This window comes from Chrysochloris asiatica, unplaced genomic scaffold (genome assembly GCF_000296735.1).
Source record: "Chrysochloris asiatica unplaced genomic scaffold, ChrAsi1.0 scaffold00004, whole genome shotgun sequence".
Taxonomy (NCBI): domain Eukaryota; kingdom Metazoa; phylum Chordata; class Mammalia; order Afrosoricida; family Chrysochloridae; genus Chrysochloris; species Chrysochloris asiatica.
Window position 1 is genome coordinate 35,290,758 of NW_006408522.1, and position 19,877 is coordinate 35,310,634.

At 38.3% G+C, this 19,877-nt stretch overlaps 1 protein-coding gene across 1 annotated transcript in view; it reads left to right on the plus strand.

The window, feature by feature from the left end:
* The window catches only part of INO80 (INO80 complex subunit), a 157,143-nt gene that overhangs the window by 77,328 nt on the left and 59,938 nt on the right, over window positions 1-19,877 (plus strand). Inside the window, exons 23-25 of the mRNA XM_006831756.1 lie at window positions 584-755; window positions 12,401-12,541; window positions 18,630-18,855. Of these exons, the coding sequence (XP_006831819.1) occupies window positions 584-755; window positions 12,401-12,541; window positions 18,630-18,855 (539 nt within the window). The remainder of the gene's footprint in view (window positions 1-583; window positions 756-12,400; window positions 12,542-18,629; window positions 18,856-19,877) is intronic.

Below are 19,877 nucleotides of genomic sequence, written 5' to 3' on the forward strand. Positions count from 1 at the left end.
GCGGTTTTGTCAGGCGTCTGTGGCTGCTCTGATCCTTCCCCCACCGATCTTGCCCAAGATGGCTGCTCAGGGAGCAGCTGAGCACCTTGGATTAAAAGCACAGGATTTCTTGCTTCAGCTACAGATACCACTGCCTGTAAGCCTTCCAACTTTTTAAAAATTCTTTTGTATGTGGTTCCGAGTTCTGAGACCATCCCATGAGCCTGTTTGGTCCAGTATTCTGTGTTGTTGTGACGAAGCTCCTCAGTGCACTTCTACCCCGTCTACCATCTTGTTTATTCTCTCTAGAATTGAATATTTCTTAATTGCGAGAGAAGCTTTACCAAGGATTTTCGATTTCTTCAGTATAGCTAATTAAGTAGCATATCATAGTAGCAAATCATGTCATGCCAGTGACACAGTTTATGGAACAACAATAGGAAATGGCTTTATCTGAAATTGGGAAAGAATTTGCTATTTTAAAATGCTCAGTATTTTTAAAAGAGGAGTATTAATGACAACCTTTGGAAGGGTCCTCACTACTATGAATGACTCAGACTTCCATGGAGCCCTGAATAAGCATATCTGCTTTGGTTTCTTTCAGATGGTTAGCTCTTTTCCTGTCTCTGAAAGCCTCCTACAGGCTCCATCAACTCCGCACTTGGGGAGAGCCAGAAGGGGAAATCCCACTGAGATATCTGCGAAACAAAGATTTCCTTCTTGGGGTTAATTTTCCTCTGTCCTCACCCAACCTTTGCAGCTGCCCTTTGTTACAGGTAAGCAATTGTTTCAGTGTAGACAGTAGGAACTAGGTAATAACAGTAGCAATATACATTAGTAATTTTGGGGCTAAGAGAAGTAATCATTCTAATGGTTGTCAAGTAATTCTTCATCAGATTCATCAGTGTTCCCAGTAAATGCGCTAGAAGTATTTCACCAGTAGTCATACAGTCTGCTATTATAACATTATTTTAAAAGGTTGAACTCAATTCTGTCTTTATTTTACATTATTGGTTCTGTCTATAGAATACAAAAAAAGTATATTAACTATCAGCAATGCTTGAGAAATCAGCCACAAATATTTGAGAAGGAAATCATATGGGCTTTTCAGTTTATAGGGAACAAATAACACAATCTGCCATAAAATATCCTAGCTGCCAAACTTTAATCTAGTTGAAGGGGTATAGCATGTAGACTAATTGCCATTCCTTTTCTCAAAGCTCTTCAGTGTGATCCATCTCATTCAGAATGAAAACCAAACCTTTGCCATAACCTATGAGGCCTCATATGATCTCGGCCTGTTTCGCTGGCCTCATTTCTTGTTACACTCACCCTTATTTACCCTGAAATAGCTAACAATTCTTTGAAACAGTGCTGTACAGCATTAATTTCTTTGTCTACAATGAGATGGCACTACAAATTAATAAAAAGTTATAATGAAAAGAATTGATAATACTAACTGTTGGAGAAAATGTAAAACAACTTCAAGTCCTGCAACATTAATAGTGGGAGTGTAAATTTGTAAAACCACATTGGAAAAACGTTTGACAGCAACTGAATATACATATGCTATATCATTAACAACCTGCGATATGCAGATGATACAACCTTACTTGCTGAAAGTGAAGAGGACTTAAAGTATTTTACTGATGGAGATCAAAAAGCAGTCTTTGGTATGACCATTACTACATTATGGTATGGATTACATCTCAATGTCAAGAAAACAAAAATCCTCACCACTGGACCAATAAACAACATTCTTATCAGTGGAGAAAAGATTGAAGTTGTCAAGGACTTCATTCTTCTTGGATCACCTATCAATACTCAGGAAGCAGCAGCCAAGAAATCAAAGGACGTATTACATTAGGCAAATCTGCTGCACAAGACCTTTTTAAAGTGTTGAAGAGCAAAGATGTCAGCTTGAGGACTAAGGTGCGCCTGACTGACCCAATATGACTTAATAACCTCATATGCATGTGAAAGCTGGCCAGTGAGTAAGGAAGATCATAGAAGAATTGGTGCTTTTGAGTTACGGTGTTGGAGGAGAATATTGAAAGTGCCATGGGCTACCAAAAGAACCAACAGATCTGTGTTGGAAGAAGTGCAGCTAAAGTTCTCCTTGGAGGCCAGGCTGGCCAAACTTTGTCTCTCATACTTCAGACATATTATCAGGAGGGACTAGTCACTGGAGAGGGATATCATGTTTAGTAAGGCGGAGGTTCAGATAAAAAGAGGAAGAGCCCTAGCGAAATGGATTGGCAAAGTGGCAGCATCAATGGGCTCTCAAACGTTGCAACAATTGGGAAGTTGGCCCAGGACTGGACAGTGTTTCGTTCTGTTGTACATTGGGTCACTATGAGTTGGTGCCCTAGGATAAGCACTCTACTTCATTGTCAGTTTGAATCACAGGGTTGGCAGTTCAAACTCACCAGCTGCTCCCCAGAAAGCCCTATACAAGGTTGGTATTGTGGGACCCTACTGGATGATACTTAACAACAATGTGATGGCTGGAGCTGCAGTTGCCTTGGCAGTGCCATACCAAAGGATTTTTGCAGACCTTATATGACCCACCATGGGGCTGTAAGATAAGTACTCGACCACAAGGTCAGATTCAACCTCAGGTTTGGCGGTTCAAACTCAGCAGCCGCTCCTCAGAAACTCTAACCAGTGTTGCTATTAGTTGAGATCGGCTCAATGTCACTTAACAACAACAGTATATGGCCCACAGGCCAGACGTTCCCTACACCTGCTGTACACGATTGCTTTAAGTTGGAACAGATTTGACATCAAGCACTTAATAATAACAACATTGACAATCTTAAAACTACTACATTCCCTTTACTGTCGGCTTATTGCCTATACTTAGTTAAAAGAATATTTTCATATTCTCTGATCTGAAATTTTGTAAATGGGTTTTAAGGATAGCACTATGGAAGTTTTCTTAAACTAGAAAAGATTTTGGAATTTTTCGCTGCTCTTAATGTCACCTTTTTCCGTTCACAGTTTTATTAGCGTCAGCAAATGTCAGGTGGGAAACATATTACATTAAATACAGTGTAATATGTGGATTTCATTCTTCAACAGGGATTCATTGCTCACATGTTCTTTTTGTGAGCAAGATTCATTTAATTGGGCAACTTAGTTCTGAATGTCTAACTTTGGTTAATTATAAACATAGTACAGAAGAGACTCAGTTTCTCCAACTCTGATTTGATTTCTTTTGTAGTACTAGCTAGTGCAATAACCTTTTTTTTAATATGCAAAATGAACACAAGTTGTGTTTCAAGGTTTTGATGAAATAATTTGTAAGTTGAATCCAGATTGAGACTGATGTGTTCTAGATCAATCTCAAAGGTAAAGTTTAGACATTTTCTCATATGGAAAGACCTGAAAGAAGAGACAGAGAGATATGCTAAAATTTGAAGGAAATACCAGGATTGTCTCTCTAGTAACATTCAAGCAATCTCTTCCCAGAGACATGATTGTGTATGTAGAAAAATTCCAGAGAATCACCAACAACTCATGACAAATGTTGTTGTTGTTGTTAAGTGCCATCGAGTCGATTCCGACCCATAGCGACCCTGTAACAGGGTTTCCAAGGGTGTAAATCTTTACGGGAGTAGAAAGCCTCATCTTTCTCCCGCGGAGCAGCTGGTAGTTTCGAACTGCTGACAAATAGTAAGTGATTATAGCAAATTTGTAAGATACAAGGTTAATATACAAAAGTCAGTTATTTTCTTATATGCCTTGTTGTTGTGTGCTTTCAAGTCGATTCTGACTCCTAGAGACCCTGCATAGGGTATCTGGCTGGTCGATTTGAACTTTCGACCTTGCTATAACTAGTCCTGTGTTGATCCTACAGTACCACACCAGGGATCTTAAATGCAAGTAATGAACAATTGGATTGTTTAAGAAACCTTTTTATTGTGAAATTGGGTGAGGATTTGCACAGCAGTTGATAACACATTTTGTTTTATGTTGATGGTTGTGGTCCCCACAATGTAACATCATAATTGGATTTTTTTTAAAAATGTTTTATTTTGACTTATGTAATAGTTTACATGGGAAAACATTAGTTTTACATTCATTCTGTCGAATATCGTTTCATTGCCTTGGTTACAATCCCCTCCATGCATCATCGACCAACCAAAGGTATACACTACAAGCCTACACACCCCGGTCATCAGCACACAGCCCCTCTCTCTCTCTCTCTGGATCTAAATTCTCCAGCTGCTCCATCGCTCCACGTCATCATCTCTGCCTCCATCTCTGGTGTCACTGCTTCTCTGGGTAGGGGGGTGCTCTCCGCTATTCTCCATTGATGGTCCCAGGGACCTCTGCTCCTAGACTGAAATGTTAATCACTCCCCTCCTTGCTATAAAACGTCTACCTTTACATTTCCAACCCTCACAATCAATCCTGATAACAATTATTCACTATTGTATCATAAGAGACCTATCTGCATTTCATCAGCCCCGCCCAGACAGATTGGATACTACTTACCATAATTGGATTTTGAAATAAAAAACATACCATTTACATTGACACCAGAAAATTTAAATATTAAGTATAAATCTTTAAAAAATACTTTTGAGAGCTGTATAAGATATAGATACCAAACTAAAACCAATCCTTCTGCTATCAAGTTGATTCCAACTCATAATGACCTAATATAGGATTTTTAAGACTAAGTCTTTTTAGGAGCAGATAATCTCTTCTCTCTCCTTGGAGCAACTAGTGAGTTTCAGTCTTGGTGTGGCATTGCGGCTTAATGTGCTGGACTGCAAAATCCGTTTGAACCTCAGTGTCAGCATTTCAAGCCCACCATCTGCTCCTCAGAAACTCTATACAGGGTCGCACTTAACAACAGCAACAGCCTTTCCATTAACAGCCCATTGGAATATTTAACATTATTAAGATACCAATTCTTCTCAACTTGATAAATAGATTCAGAGTAATCCCAGTCAAAATCCCAGCAAGTTGTTGTTGACAAATTGATTTATTTATATGAGAAGGCAAATAATGTCTTTGAATAAAATTCCTTTGGAGATAACCAAATATAGCTTTGAATTTTTTCATATTTAACTGTGTCCTTTTAGGAGAAAATCCTTCGTTCTGTTCCCTTCTGTGCCTCCATTTGTTTTATAAAGAATAATAGGTACTGGATTCAAACAGATGCGTATACACTAGCATTGCTTTTAATTGCCAAAAGTAGAAATAATCCAAATGTCCATCATCAGATGAATAGATAAGCAAAAATGTAACATAATATATGCAATATTAACCATAAAGAGAAGTTAAATTCTTGTATAAGCTATGGCATGTATGAACCTTGAAAACATTTTACTGAGTCAATAAGTCAGTCACAAAAGAATTATATAATACAGTACCTTTTACGAGAGTATGTTATATCTGCACTAAGCAAATACATAGAGACAGTAGCTAATTGGTGGTTATGGGGTGGGGGAATAGGAATTATTGCTGAATAGGTACTATCTCTTTAAAACTTAAACAGTATCTTTCCAGATGATACGATTGTGTATGTAGAAAAGTTCCAAAGAATAGCTTATACCAATTATATGGCCATAGCCTGGCAGTGATGAGAAGGAGAAATACTGATCCACTTGGGATATGGTTTATACCTTTTAAATGTTCAAATACATAAAATATTGTTTTGAGAAAGAAAAAAAAAGTTCCGAAGAATCAACAATAGCAACAAAAGAACTCCTGACAACTAGTAAGTGATATAATAGCAAAGTTGTAAGATGGGAAATATGCAAATGTACGTTGTTTTTTTAAATGCCAGTAATGAACAATTGGATTGCTAAAAAAACCTTTTATTTGTGTACTGGGTAATGGTTTACAGAGAATTACAGAGTTCCTTTTTGGGATAATAAAATGAATGTCACTTAAGATTAAATGACAAACTTTTTGTACATATAGTGTACTACAGTAAAATCTAAAAAAGAAAGAGTAGCAGGTCCTGTTCCAACAGCCAGTATTCTAAATGCAGCTTGTTCTTATTTCTTTGAGGAGAGAAATAATGAGTGTTGATTTCTTGTTCTTAGGATGCAATCTCAGGTCATATGCTACGTGAACCATATTCTACAGTCTAATCCAATCCCCTCATTCCCTCATGTATGTGAGTGAGCTGGACAATGAGAAGTGATTTTGTGTTATAGAATTCAAGGAAATAGCATTCTCATATTCCCATCTTTGGTATGTACATAAACATCAAGAAAACAGACTAAATTTATAGGTATTTTAGTCAGAGTTGAGGGTCTTTTAAAATCTCTTACTTGAAGTGAATATTTTCTTACCTTGTGATTCTTGTATTAACAAAAGCCAGCATGTTTCCCTGTGTTCACTTCATTTTATTGTGTTTTAACCTGCTTTGGACTCCTGGTGTGACGTTGTAGGATAAACACTAAACCACAAAGTCAGTTTGAACTTCAAGGTTTGTGGTTCAAACTCACCAGCCCACTCCTCAGAAACCCTATACAGAGTAACTATGAGGTGGAACTGACTCGACAGCACTTAACAACAACCTGCTTTACTAGGAAGAATTTCAAGGAAAACGTATGTGTATTTAGCTCCGAACTTTCATAAATTCAATTGTATTCACCACTAACTTCCCTCCCCCTCGCCATGGTGCTCTGGTCACAGTTTCTATCTTTTACAGTATTTTGCAGTGGATAAGGAGTCTAAGACCCACACACATAAGCCTTAATCTTTTGTTGTTGGTGTTGTTTTTAAGAAGAATGAAAACAAAAAACAGAACTGTATTCCATATACCACTTCTCATCTTTTTGGAGACAGAATGATTTCAGACTATATCCAATTAAATGTCACATTAAAATGATTGGTTGACAGAAACAAAGCCCTAGTATTGATTCCATCTCCTTGCACAGTTCATTGAAACTGTTGTCATGGTATTGGTCTACTTTGGCATGGTATGTGTTGAAAGCTTTTATATACTCTATAACTCTAGTGAGTCATGTAGCTCAGAAATTGATGGCATTCATATTTTCAACTTAAAATATACAAAAGGATCTAAGAATAAAGATTATAAAAGAGAAGTGGTAGGTGTTTGAGCTTTAAACATTATTCTTTATTAACTGGCTATTGATGATGAATCCCCAAACAGGAAGTTTTTGAAAATTCTTCCGCTAAATGTTAATTTTCAGCTACAGTATCTATATCTGTCATCATTTCCTGAGATCGTGGGAGCTGCCAACAATGCCCCTTGTGGAAAGCTCTGGGAAGCCATTGTGTTCAAGGTTTTGTCTTTTATTTTGCTGTTTTTTGTTTGGTCACTTAAAATTTTTATTTGTGAAAGTAGAATTCATGTAATCTAATAATTGATCCATAAACGTTACTCCTTTTCATTTAAAATGAGACCCTTATATCTAACTTTGGCCATGTTCTTTAAGAACAGAAGCAGAACATTAGTTTCTGAATGATGAAGACCTAATAATATTAACATAGGTGTTCTTTCAAATTTTAAATAAGACATGGTAAAATAAAGCATAGTCTCTATATCTGAAGGGTAAATAGGGGTGTGTTTTCGGCGTAACACTGTGGGCAAGACGTGTGTAGCTGTGGGACTTATCATCCTAGCCTTCTTATTTTCACTTGAGACCTTTACATTGTGCCAAGAGATTCTTTACAAAAAGCTAACTTTGCTACCATGTGCACATTGTGGTATTGGCAGCAAGACACACACAGCTGTCCATGCCTACAAGGTTTTGAGACATTTAAGAGCATGAGACTGGAACAGCAGAATAGTAAAGTTGTGACCACATTATAACCAAGTCACAATATCCATAGTGAAACATTGTTTCTCTTTTTCTGAATTGTTTTTGGCCAAAATATACTGAAAAGGCAATAAACTCTCTTCTCTAGCTCTACCACTGAACATTGTATTCAGTGGTGTTTGAGGTGTACTTTTTTTTCTTCTCTTTCAAAGATTGACGTTTTCTGGATCTAGCAATGTTTAACAGTTCATTTTATGATGTAAAGCTGAATTTCCAAGAGCCACCTATACTAAGGAAGGTTTGACAGAACCACTGTTAAGATAAAATAATCTAGAAAAGTATGTATTGGGTAAAATGTTCTTGGGTATTCAGAGTTTCTCTTCAGCTGTGTTGAGCATTTTGAGCTAATGAAAAAAAAAATTTTTTTTTCTTTTACATGTTGTCCTGATATGGCACTGTAGGATAAGCACTGAACTGCTAACCTACCTGATATAGTGAATTTGTTCTAGGTTGGAAATTACCTTCCCTGTCAATAAAATTATCGCAAGGCAGACTTTTGCCAGAAAGCCATCTGCTGTCTTCATACTCTTAGGAGAAAAGAAGAAGCCGTTTTCTGTTGACTTGAAGAGATCTCTAACATTGTTTTTAGAAGACAAAACGCTTTACATTAGCTACTGTTGCTGCCTCAGCCTCCTACTTAGGAATGATTTAGATGGCAATAGATGCTCCAGCTCAACAAATTGTCAACAACTTACTTCTGCAGCTGACTGAAAGGAGCAGTTTTGTTGCCAAATTTGTTACCTCTCTTACTCCAGCTACCAGGAGGGACAAAAGGAGCCATGACTTATGTCAGAAATGTACTTTTGATAAACAGAAAAATGTATCTAAAATTTTACCTTCAGCAGTAGGAATTTTTGTTGGTAACTTCCCTAGCTTTTCAGTATTCAATGAGCAGGATGATACCAGCCTATTAGTTAGTCTTCATATTGATCCACATACTAGGCATTCAGATGATTATGGATGTAAACATAGAATAAAAGATGAGCTTAAAGTAGATGCTTATTGCTTGATGTTCTTAAGTGCTGTTGAGTTGGTTCCAACTCATGGTGACCCCTGTAATAGAGTTTCTGAAAAACACCTGGTTAGTTCAAATCACAGACCTTGCATTTGGCAGTCCAATACTTTCTCCCGTGTAAATGCTGGCCAATACAATGTTTCTGAAAACCCTGAGGGGGAAAAAAATCCCAAGTGGGACAGGAGCCTTAACATCAACGGTAATGAATGGGTCTTGTATAGTAATCCGGTGTTGTTGTAAAGATAGATACCCTGTGCTATCAGGTTAGAGACCTGTTGTGGAGGTCCTATGTCAGGTTCAAGCCTCAACAAGGAAGTGTGGGTGTCACGAAGAAGGGAGATCTGGCGGCGAAAGGGATAGAGAAAGACGAAATATATACAAAAAAGACACACATAGATATGATGCAAGCTGGCAAGTAAACAGATCTGCAAACATATTGCATAGCATTGCACAGCATTGCACACAGATCTAACTCTACCTCAGACTTTTATTCTCTTTTTTAGGGAGGGATTTGTTACAAAGGAAGGATGTAGTTCACAAAGGGAGGATGTAATTTCACAAAGGGAGGATGTGATTAAGACAGGATCCGGAACTGAAATGTGATTAATCATTCAAAACAGGACATAATGATTCACAGGAACAACTTTTAAGATATTTTCATAGTTTTTCTTAACAATATAACATTTTTATTTTTACAGAACAAAGGTTCAATCAAGCTGTTATGTATTAATTTTTAGGCTTAAATGATCTAGAGCAGCGACATGTGGTTTCTTAAGGATACTTAATGTAAAGCAAGGTTCCTGAAAGGAGCCAAGTTGTCTCTGTATACTTTGCAAACTTTTGTTTGTGAGCAAGATCTCAGGCACCTGGCTTCATTTATCTATATCTAAAATGCTACTCTACTCTTAATTATCACATTCCTATGTACTTTTAGGAGGAAGGAGAGCATCTGGGTTAAATTGATTATATTCAGAGGCGGTTTAATGGGGCTGCCACTGATCAACTGGTCTGTGTATGCTGTCCCCAGCAACCTGTGAACACAGAGCCCAACTATACTGGAAAAACCAATGAAAACCTTTCAGTTTGTTCATGACCATTACTTAGAAGATGCTGATTGCTTCGTGGAAGCACTGGACTGCTAACCACAAGGTCAGCAGTTCAACCCACCAACCTCTCCTTGGAAACCCTAAACAGGGTCACTATGAATTGGAACTGACAGATGGTACTTAACAAGTTGTTATATATGTATATATATCAGTTTAAAAAGAGTTCTGGTAGTGTAGTGGTTTAACAGTTGGGCTGCGAACCTCAAAGTCAGCAGTTTGAAACTACCAGCTGTTCTGCGGGAGAAAGATGAGTCTTTCTGCTCTCGTAAAGATTTACAGCCTCGGAAACCCTATGTAGGGTCGCTGTGAGTCGGAACCAACTGCCACCACCACATCAGTTTAAAAGAGGGTATTTAGAGAATCTACTGACCATTTGAGGTAGTCTTTCTTAGAACTGTGTCCTGAAGAACTCATTTACATCAGGGAAGGATTGTAACCTTATAAGAAACAGCCTGGTGTGAGTAGAGCTGGATAATATATTGAGGAAAGGTCTTGAGATTTGGTACTAGAAGCTTTGAGTACTAGAATTGTAACTTATTCTCCTACAGAAGGTCCTGGTTGTGTTCTAATCTTGAACGTTTTTCTTGACTTTATAAGGGTGTGTGTAAACTTACCTGTGTGTCATTTTCATCCGTAAAGTTTTGTATACAGATCTCAACCTGCCTTATGCTGGAAACTAGTAAAAACTAGTAAGTGGAGTAATCAAGGATAGAGATCTAAAGTTAAAATTAGTATTGTTGTTATGTGCCACGGAGTCGGTTCCGACCCATAGCAACCCTGCACAGGGTTTCTGAGGCTGTAAACAGAAAGCCTCATATTTCTCCCACGGAACAGCTGGTTATATCGAACTGCCAACCTTGAGGGTTAGTAGCCTGATTTGTAACCACTAAGAGGTAAAATGTCTGACAGTGCACTGGAGATTCAATTTCTGCATCTCTGATACTGATATGCTCTGTTCCGCTTGAGTACTTTGCGTTTCCTATGTAAAATTTTTCATGTGAAAGGACCGTAAACCGAATCTTTATAACATCAACTATGAAGTATGTTAAAATGCTGGGTATTTGTTGTTTTTTGGTGTTAAAAAAATTTTTTTTTACTGTGAATTGAGTGAAGCTTGATAGAGCCGATCATCAGTTTTACATTAAATAAATCATATACTTTATTTCATTACAATGATTGCAATCCCCTCCATGTACCATCAGTTAACAGTATTTACCTCTACTCACTTTATCTATCGCATTTCTCCCTGTGTCTCCCGTTGCCTTCATCTTTCTTTGTTAACTAACTTCTCCCCTATGTTAACATGTGTCTGTCCTCTAGCCCGTGAATAATTCCTCCTCCCTCTACCTTCTCCATAACCATCATAGATTATTTCTTTTATCAAAAAGAGCTTTTAACTTATTACGACTTCTATCTCATATTTGCCTTTTTGTGATTGACTAATTTCACTCAGCGAGTAATGTTGTGAGGTGTTTCATAGATTCATCGATAATTCTTCAGTGTTGTGTAATATTCCATTGTGTGTATGACTCTAAGTTTGTTTAACCATTCTTCTGTTGATGGTCATTCATGCTGTCTCCATCTTTTTGATGTGTCTGGTATAGACACCTTATTGAAGGATTCTTCTTATCCATCCTGCACTCTCTGTTGACTAATACATTTAATCCATTTACATTAGGTGTAATTTTCTATAGCTATGAGTTAAGTGCTGTCATTTTCCTGTGGGTTTTGTGTGTGTATGTGTGGCTGCTGGTTTCTTTGTGCCACATAATTTTCTACATTGAGTTCAACTTGATTGTGGGTTTTATTTTCATAAAATATTTGTTGATACAGCAGTATAAAAGAATGTGTATTTTTGAAAGTAGTTATCATATAGAAGAACTAAAGATTTTATTTTCTGTTCTGTGATTTTTATTTATTTGACGACATCCACTAATATTGATGTCGTCAAATAAATAGAACAGTAGTCTTAAACTAGATTTCAACGTACATTACTCTGTTGGTACACACAGGTGATGCTAAACAGAGCTGCTTTAAAGAAAATTGAACAAAATATTATTGATCATTGTTTCTACTAGTTTGCATCTGCAGTAAAACATAACTAACTGAACCAAACTTTCCCCTGCATATACGTACATAATTTTGTCTAATGAAAGTTTTGCTTGTGCCTAGTCCTGGTGGGGTGGGATAGTATATGATACGCACTGGACTGTTAACTGTAAGGTTGATGGTTCAAACCTACCAGCCATTCCTTGTATGTGCTATACCAGATTGCTATGAGTCAGAACTGATTCGATGGCACTTAACAATAACAGCATTTTATATACTTGGTTCCATTAGTAGTTAATTTTTTAAAGAAATCATAGTATTTGATATTATAGAAGAAAGGTCGTCAAGTCGTGTTTATTTCATATGTGGCATCTCCCCTTTGCTTACATTGTATATAATTGTCATTAGCACTAACTTGCATTTTTGTTTTGTAGTCTCTTGTTTTCAGCAGCCACTGTAAAGCAGTGAGTGGCTACTCAGACCAGATCATCCATCAGCGGAGATCAGCTACCTCCTCGCTTCGTTGCTGCCTGCTTACTGAGCTGCCATCATTTTTGTGTGTGGCCAGTCCACGAGTAAGTGCCAAAGAAGGGAATAGACAAAATTCAAATTGATTGTAGTTGAACAAGTAAACCAATTTTCAAGGGATCCATTTTATAAACAGAAGTGTATTAATAAACTGTTTGGACCTTGAAAAGCATGTAAATCCTCAGTACTTAAAAAAGAGAGCATCCACACTCTTGGCCTTCCTGAGACAGCTGTCCTCACTCTGATTTTGTTGGTTCAAGAACAGTTGTATGGTAGAGAGGAGTGGCTTCTTTCCTTGACCATGTTTCATTTATGTAATTCCTCTCATTTAGTCAGGGGCTCCAAACTACAATGCAAACAAACCATCTGTCATGTTGATTACTACCCAACAGCCACTTCAAGGGCAGTGGAATATTTGAAAAGTAAAGGGAAGCGTTTGTTACCTGCATTGAGATTGTTGAGGGTTTTTCATAGGAGGGACCAGAGTTGGGGAGAGACTGATCGGCCATTGCCTCAGTAGAGTTGCCAAATAACACAAGGAAACATGACACTCCAACATCAGGAAATTTTTGAGTCTGGTGTTTTCTCATTTTCCTAAGCAGGGCTGCCTACACTGAGGTTCACAACTGTACCCCACCTGAATGGTGACTGTTGCATCTTATTCCCCATTCAGCAGTCTGGCTCTTGTTTACAGATTGAGAGTAACTTCTTTTGGAGTTTCAGCTTTGAACAGCTATTTGGATCCTTCACAAGACCCCATTGATCAAATAAGGGTACTCCTGTGATTGCTGACAGCATTCAGAGCCCTTATTGTATCCATAAAGAAGTGTTTGAAGAACGAGAGAAACAGTACAGATCTGGCCAGACTGTGGTTAAAACAAAGAAAAAGTTTCTTTTCTCTCAACCTGTTGGTTACTTTTGCTATAAGGGACAAGTTTCAGCCTCTATGGGGCTGCCATTTCTTATCCTATATTTTTCATCTTGTTTTCGTCACTCACCCTAACCAGTGTATTGTTTTTACAGTTCCATTAAAAAATGAAGAGCCTTCTGAATCTTCCTTTGGGATATTCTTCTGTTATTCATATCAGTTTGCATTCTTACTTTATTAGCCTTATTAATTTATTATGAAAGGACAAAATTTGGGAAAGGATCTAAAGAGACATGTTAAGTGGATTGACTCCTATCTCCTAGAATTCTTTCTGCTGCTCCTATGCTACATGAACTTGATTCCTTTGCCAGCATACACTTCGTTTATATTGGCTATAAAAGTATTTGGATATTTTAATGTATTCTTCATAAACATTCTAGGTTTAGAAGCTTAAATTGATGCACTTTCTAGGAAGCATATAAAGTCAACTGCTCTCATTCTGTTGACCTGATCTGTGTATACAGAGAGGCCTAATAGGTCTAGATTTATGAGTAAGGGATGTCAACACATGTTGGCTTATTATCTTTGTTTTATAAAGCCAGTAAAAAGTTAACTGAGATTGTAATTTTATTTATGGACATAATCTTTTTTCATTGTTGTCAACCAGCACTTCAAACGTTCAGGAGCAATCCTACTCTCCCAATATACTCACACTTTCATAACAAATCTGGAGCCTAACTATTATGCCTAGTGCTACTGTTTGTCTAAAGCCAATTAAATCATTACTTGGGTAAGCCTATTTAATCATAAATGTTGAAAGCAAGCAGGGAGTAAGAAAAAATTTTTATCATTTGACTAAAGGACTGTTCCCCAGCATCTATATTTCTTACTCAGCTACTTATGAAAATGGGAGTTAATTACACCATGTTTGCAAGGACAGGAAAAGATTTAAACATATCTGACTGTCATATACTCAAGTTCTCACTTTCCACACCAGGCCTGACATGAAGAAGACAGCATTTCATGAGATGAATTAATCATCTTATAATGATTTCTAATATCTGTTGTGGGGTGAGAAACTGTTAACCTTTGAAGCCTCAGTCTTAACCTTGAGTTAAGTCAATTCAGTTCCCTGTTATATGCTGTGAAATCACTTTAGACAGACTATGCCACTAAGGAAGGGCTCATAGGAACTATTTTCTATTTAGTAGAGGAAACAGTTCTATAGGGTTAATAAACTAAAGCCCTGGGAATTTATCTAACCAAAAAGCTAAAGCGCTTGTAGCAGTTATGCTTCATAGAGCTGGGGCAGGAATATGCATGTCTTCAGGAAGGACGCGTTGAATTCTTGAAAAGGCAGCCCATGAAGACACTACAGTTTAACAGGTTAATGAAGCGAGCAGTGGGCATTAGTTCATGTGGGACTAAAGGGTGTATGTATTTCCATTTGTAAGAGGGAAAAATGTCATGCTTCATCTCATCTTGTTTTTGAGCCATCAGGAAGGCCACAGGGGTTAGCTGTTTATCATAGAATAAAAGCAGGATTTATTCTAAGTAGAACTGGAGGACTCTTTTGCCCCCTTTTGGGCCTCATGAGTATGTTATATGATTCTGTATATATTTTGATGCAGGACTCTTTGCCAAAAATGCTCATGAAAACATTAAAAATTATTTTACTAAGAAGTTTGCCATGCAGATCTCTCCTAGTTTTCAACCCTGGGCTTGAAAGGGTGTGACTTTCTCCCTGTTTCCTTATTCCTCATACTGAGTTTCTTAGTTTTCTATTTTTGATCTTCAGGTTATGGATCCAAAGTCTTTATGTCTATAAACAATTAAATATAAGTTATACTTTTCCACCAAAATAATACTCATACATCAGAGCAGTTATCTAAGTGTAAAATTGATCAGTATGAATTTCTCATTAGAAAAGACGAAGTATACTCTTTACTCTTCCAAGATTGCATGTTGTTTGAAATGGCCATATTTATGTTGTGAGTGAGGTTTTGGAACTCACATCCTAGATGGGAGGTGTGTGCTCTGGCCCAGAGCTTACAGGACAACTACCAGGATAAACCATGGCAATAAGAGCCCAGTTTTTTATCTGCCTCCTGTATATTTCAGTCTTTATTTGTATATATACATGTTCCTGGTGTGGCACTGTAGGATAAGCACTGGACTTCAAACCACAAGGTCAGCGGTTCTAACCCACCAACTGCTCCTTGAAAACCCTAGACAGGGTTACTATGGGTTGGAACTGAACTTGACAGCACTTCACAACAACAAAGTTTCATTGTGAAAAAGAGATAACTTGGAAGCAAAATAATAAGCTCCTTGTGGAGAGGATAAAAGTGATCTGCAATTACTTAAATTTGCCCTTTTAAGAGTACGATCTGATAAACTGATTTTTGTGTTGAATTGTCTGGGTTTTGAAGCTCTAACCCTAACCTGGTTTGCTGCAGTTCTCTGTAGTTTTGCAGCCAGACCACAGATGGCACTGCTTCCTAGTAAACCCAGTTCATTGTCATCTGCAGTACAGAGTAGTATGTTCTCTGGTTATGGCTTAAATATGCTATTTTTCTGTTCTTGGTTTCCTTGTGTTTCCAGCAGAGGTGTCTGCAACTCCATAATCTCCAAGGACAGCTGACTACTTGTAAACCCCAAGGCAGTATATCTCAAGGTGTGACTTGAGATTTTGGGGTACTGGTTAAAAATATAGACCTATTTACTCTTTCAGAAGTCCTGGTGTGGCACTGTTGGTTAACGAGCTGGACTGCAAGGTTGGTTTGAATCGCAGCCTCTCCTGCCATTTCTTGGAAACCCTGTGTATACAAGGTCCCTTATGAGTCGGAACTGACTCGACGGCACTTAACAACAACAACATTGACTCTTCCTTGGAGTTCTGGTGTGTCACTGTAGAATAACAACTGGACTGCTAACCGAAAAGTCGACAGTTCAAACCCACCAGCCACTCCTCAGAAACCCTATACATGAGTGCTATGAGTTGGAACCATCTCTACAGCACTTCCTTAGACCTTCAGGATCAAAATTGGCACTTTTTACCAACTCCCAAAGAGGTACTTTCTACCTACATTAATTGACATGGGGGAAAAAAGGTAATAGCAAGATAGAAAGGTTTTCTTAAATGCCTAACTTATGAGAAATAACTGTTGTTGTTAAGTGCTGTAGAGTCGATTCCAACAGTAACCTTATATAGGGTTTCTGAGGAGCTACTGGTGGATTTCAACTGCCAACCTTGCGGTTAGCAGTCCAGTGCTTATCCTACCATGCCATGCCAGAACTCAAAGGAAAAGCCAGTAGGTATAAATTTTTTAACAAGACCTAAAGTCACATCTTGAGAAAGACTCAGGACTCCTGAGAAATAATAGAACTTGTGTCACCAGTGTTTTTATTTTATGAAGTGTCCCTTACCTTTGCCATTTTTCCTTATACACAAATTCTTTTCTTATCTCTTGATCTAATTCCAGGGTTCTTCTAGGCAATTTACTAATTCTGACGGGGTTTTGGAGTCCTGGTGTGGCACTGTATGATAAGTACTAAACTGTTAGAATCACAAGATCGGCAGTTCAAACCCCCACAACACCCACTCCTCAGAAACCCTATACATCTGGGGTGGGAACCTTTTTCTGCCAACATTTATAACCTCATTTGTGGGCCATACAAAGTTATCAACTTGAAAATTATCCTGAGGTTGGCCCAGGATCAGACATTGTTTCGTTCTGCTGTGCATGGGGTCGCTATGAGTCAGTTCCGACTCGATGGCACCTGACAACAACAACAACAATATTTGGTCAAATATTTAATTAACTCACCCCTAGACGCACTGGACTGTAAGGTTGGTGGTTCAAATTCACCAACTGCTCCTCGAAAACCCTATATAGGGTCCCTATGAGTCGGAACCGACTTGAGCACTTAACAACAACAAAGTAATGGCTGGAGTCCTGGTGTGGCCCTGTAGGATAAGCACTTGACCTCAGGATCACTTTGAGAAACAAGGTTGGCAATTCAAACTCACCAGCTGCTCCTTAGAAGCCTTATACAGGGCCCCTATGAGTAGGAACTGACTCATTGGCACTTAACAACAACAACGTGATGGCTGAATTGGATGGCGGGACCAGACCAAGTGATTTCACAGGTCTTCAAAAGGCCTGCGGGCTGGTCATTCCCCACCATACTACACAGAATCCCTATGAGTAGGAACCAACTCAATGGTACTCAATAACAAGGAACAACAATGGACTTTTAGCATTTTTGTCAACCTGGACTTGGCATATAATTACAACCTCAAATTTTAACAAAAGGTAGTCTTGTATTCTTATTAAATGACTTCACAGCCATTTGAACTACACAGCTGCTTATTAGGGTAGGAATAAATCCAGATAGCTGGAGGATAAATCCCATGTTTCCAAGTTGGCAGGAGAACCTCTACTCCATTGGCAGGGGGTGGGAGAGTTTGAGTTTTATTGCCCTGCACCTTGTGTTGAGATAAAATTTGTTCATAGCCTCTGCCCTAGCGAGGAAATGAATCTGCTACTGTCTGGCAATTACTCACTGCCTCTCCCTGCCAAGCTTATAGCCAGAGAAAAAAAAGATCTTTAATCTTTTTTCCCATTAGGTTTGTCAGTTTGGTTAAAAAGGAACAGAAAGAAGTGCTATGCCACAAAAAGTTTAAAGATTGCTTTGAAAACATAGAAAATCAATACTTCTCAAGTTTTTTAATATCAACTCCCTGGGGTCCTGCTATGGTGCTGTAAGATCAGCAGTGGACTGCTAGCTGCAAGGCTGGCAGTTCAAACCCACCAACTGTTCCTCAGAAATCCTTTTCAGGGTTGCTGAGTCAGAACTGACTCTCTGTCACTGAACAACAACAGCAACAACTGGCTCCTTTTCTGGCATCACTATCCTGTATATTTCTAATAGATCTTTGTCAAAAGCAGTATCCAACAATGAAGGAAGTGGCAAAGTGGGAAGATATGTTAGATAGATCTGTAGATAGAAAAATAGAATTATTCCTGTGTTGGTTTCCCATTTTATCTGCTGCAAACTTCAGCTGTTTTTGGATCATTGGTTTGTTTGCAGGTTCATAATATAAGAAGCGGCCTTTCACCGGGGGAAGCTCACTAAATCAGCTCTTAGAAACAGCTTACTTTGTCAAACCACTAGTTTCAGAATTGTCCACAATAGTTTGATTTCCAAGTTGAGGTTCTCTGCAGTATGTGAATGGGCCACTCATGTATGTTTCACTGCAGGTCACCGCAGTGCCGTTGGATTCTTACTGCAATGACCGAAGTGCAGAATATGAACAGCGCGTGTTGAAGGAAGGAGGGAGTCTGGCAGCCAAACAGTGTTTGTTGAATGGAGCCCCTGAACTAGCTGCAGACTGGCTGAATCGACGATCCCAGTTCTTCCCGGAGCCAGCGGGAGGACTGTGGAGCATCAGGCCTCAAAACGGCTGGTCTTTCATCAGGATTCCAGGTGAGTCCTCAGACTTTTGGAATATGTTCCCAGGAGAATCAATGAGATATTCTGTGTGTTGATTTCAGACATTTGAAATTCAAAGTTCTTGAGGTTTTTGCTTCCTCCTTTGCTCCGTTTTTCCTTATTTGATACCATATAGGTAAGAATGCTGAAGTAATTTGAGACTGTAGTAGCACGAGAAATGTTTTCTAGATTTGTGCTGAAATATTCTGCTTTAATGGATTTACAACTGAGAATGGAGCACCACTTTTTAAGAGAAAAGGGAAAAAACTCCAAGAAAACCTTTAGCCCCGGTTGAGTAAATAAGGTTGTCTTGTGCCATTGCCAGTGGAATGAATGAGAATGTCGTCACTCTACTGATAGCCTAGTTTAAGTAGCGTAAACAGTGTCCTGCACGAAGCACTAGAGATCTGAATGATAAAGAGAGGAAAACAGTACGTTTAGTGCCAAAATGCTAGCAGATTCCCAGACCCCCTAGGGTCAAGGTCCAGGGTTGGAAGGAAACTGGGTTTTCATCTTAGTGAAACTACTGTTAAGGAAACTAAACAGAAATGGTTTATAGGCTCATATTCTTTGTTTACACCTGCTAACAAACATGGTCAGTTCTATTAGTTTGGATTATCCAAACTTCCAAACTCTGATGCCTAGATTGCATTCATTTTAACCGTATGGAATAGAATAAGCTTTCAAAAGGGGGAATATGCTTGCTATATCTAAGAAATAACTGGCTTCCAGTATTTACAATCTGGTTTTTCCATTTATTATTAACTTTGTGAAGGGTTAAGGGGCTTTAGATCAACCTATTAGTAGCCTTGGAAGATGCCTTTTTGTGTAAATGAGGATAGTTTTGTATATGGCCTCACCGTTGACCTGAAACACATGAAAGCAGTGTGTAAAGGTATATTGTTTGAATATAAGGGAGAAACCCAAGTATATCCTGAATGGTAGTGGTAATGAGGCTCTGAATCCAGCAGGTTATGGAAATCACAGATCCCAGGAAGGAGGGAAACACAAGTATT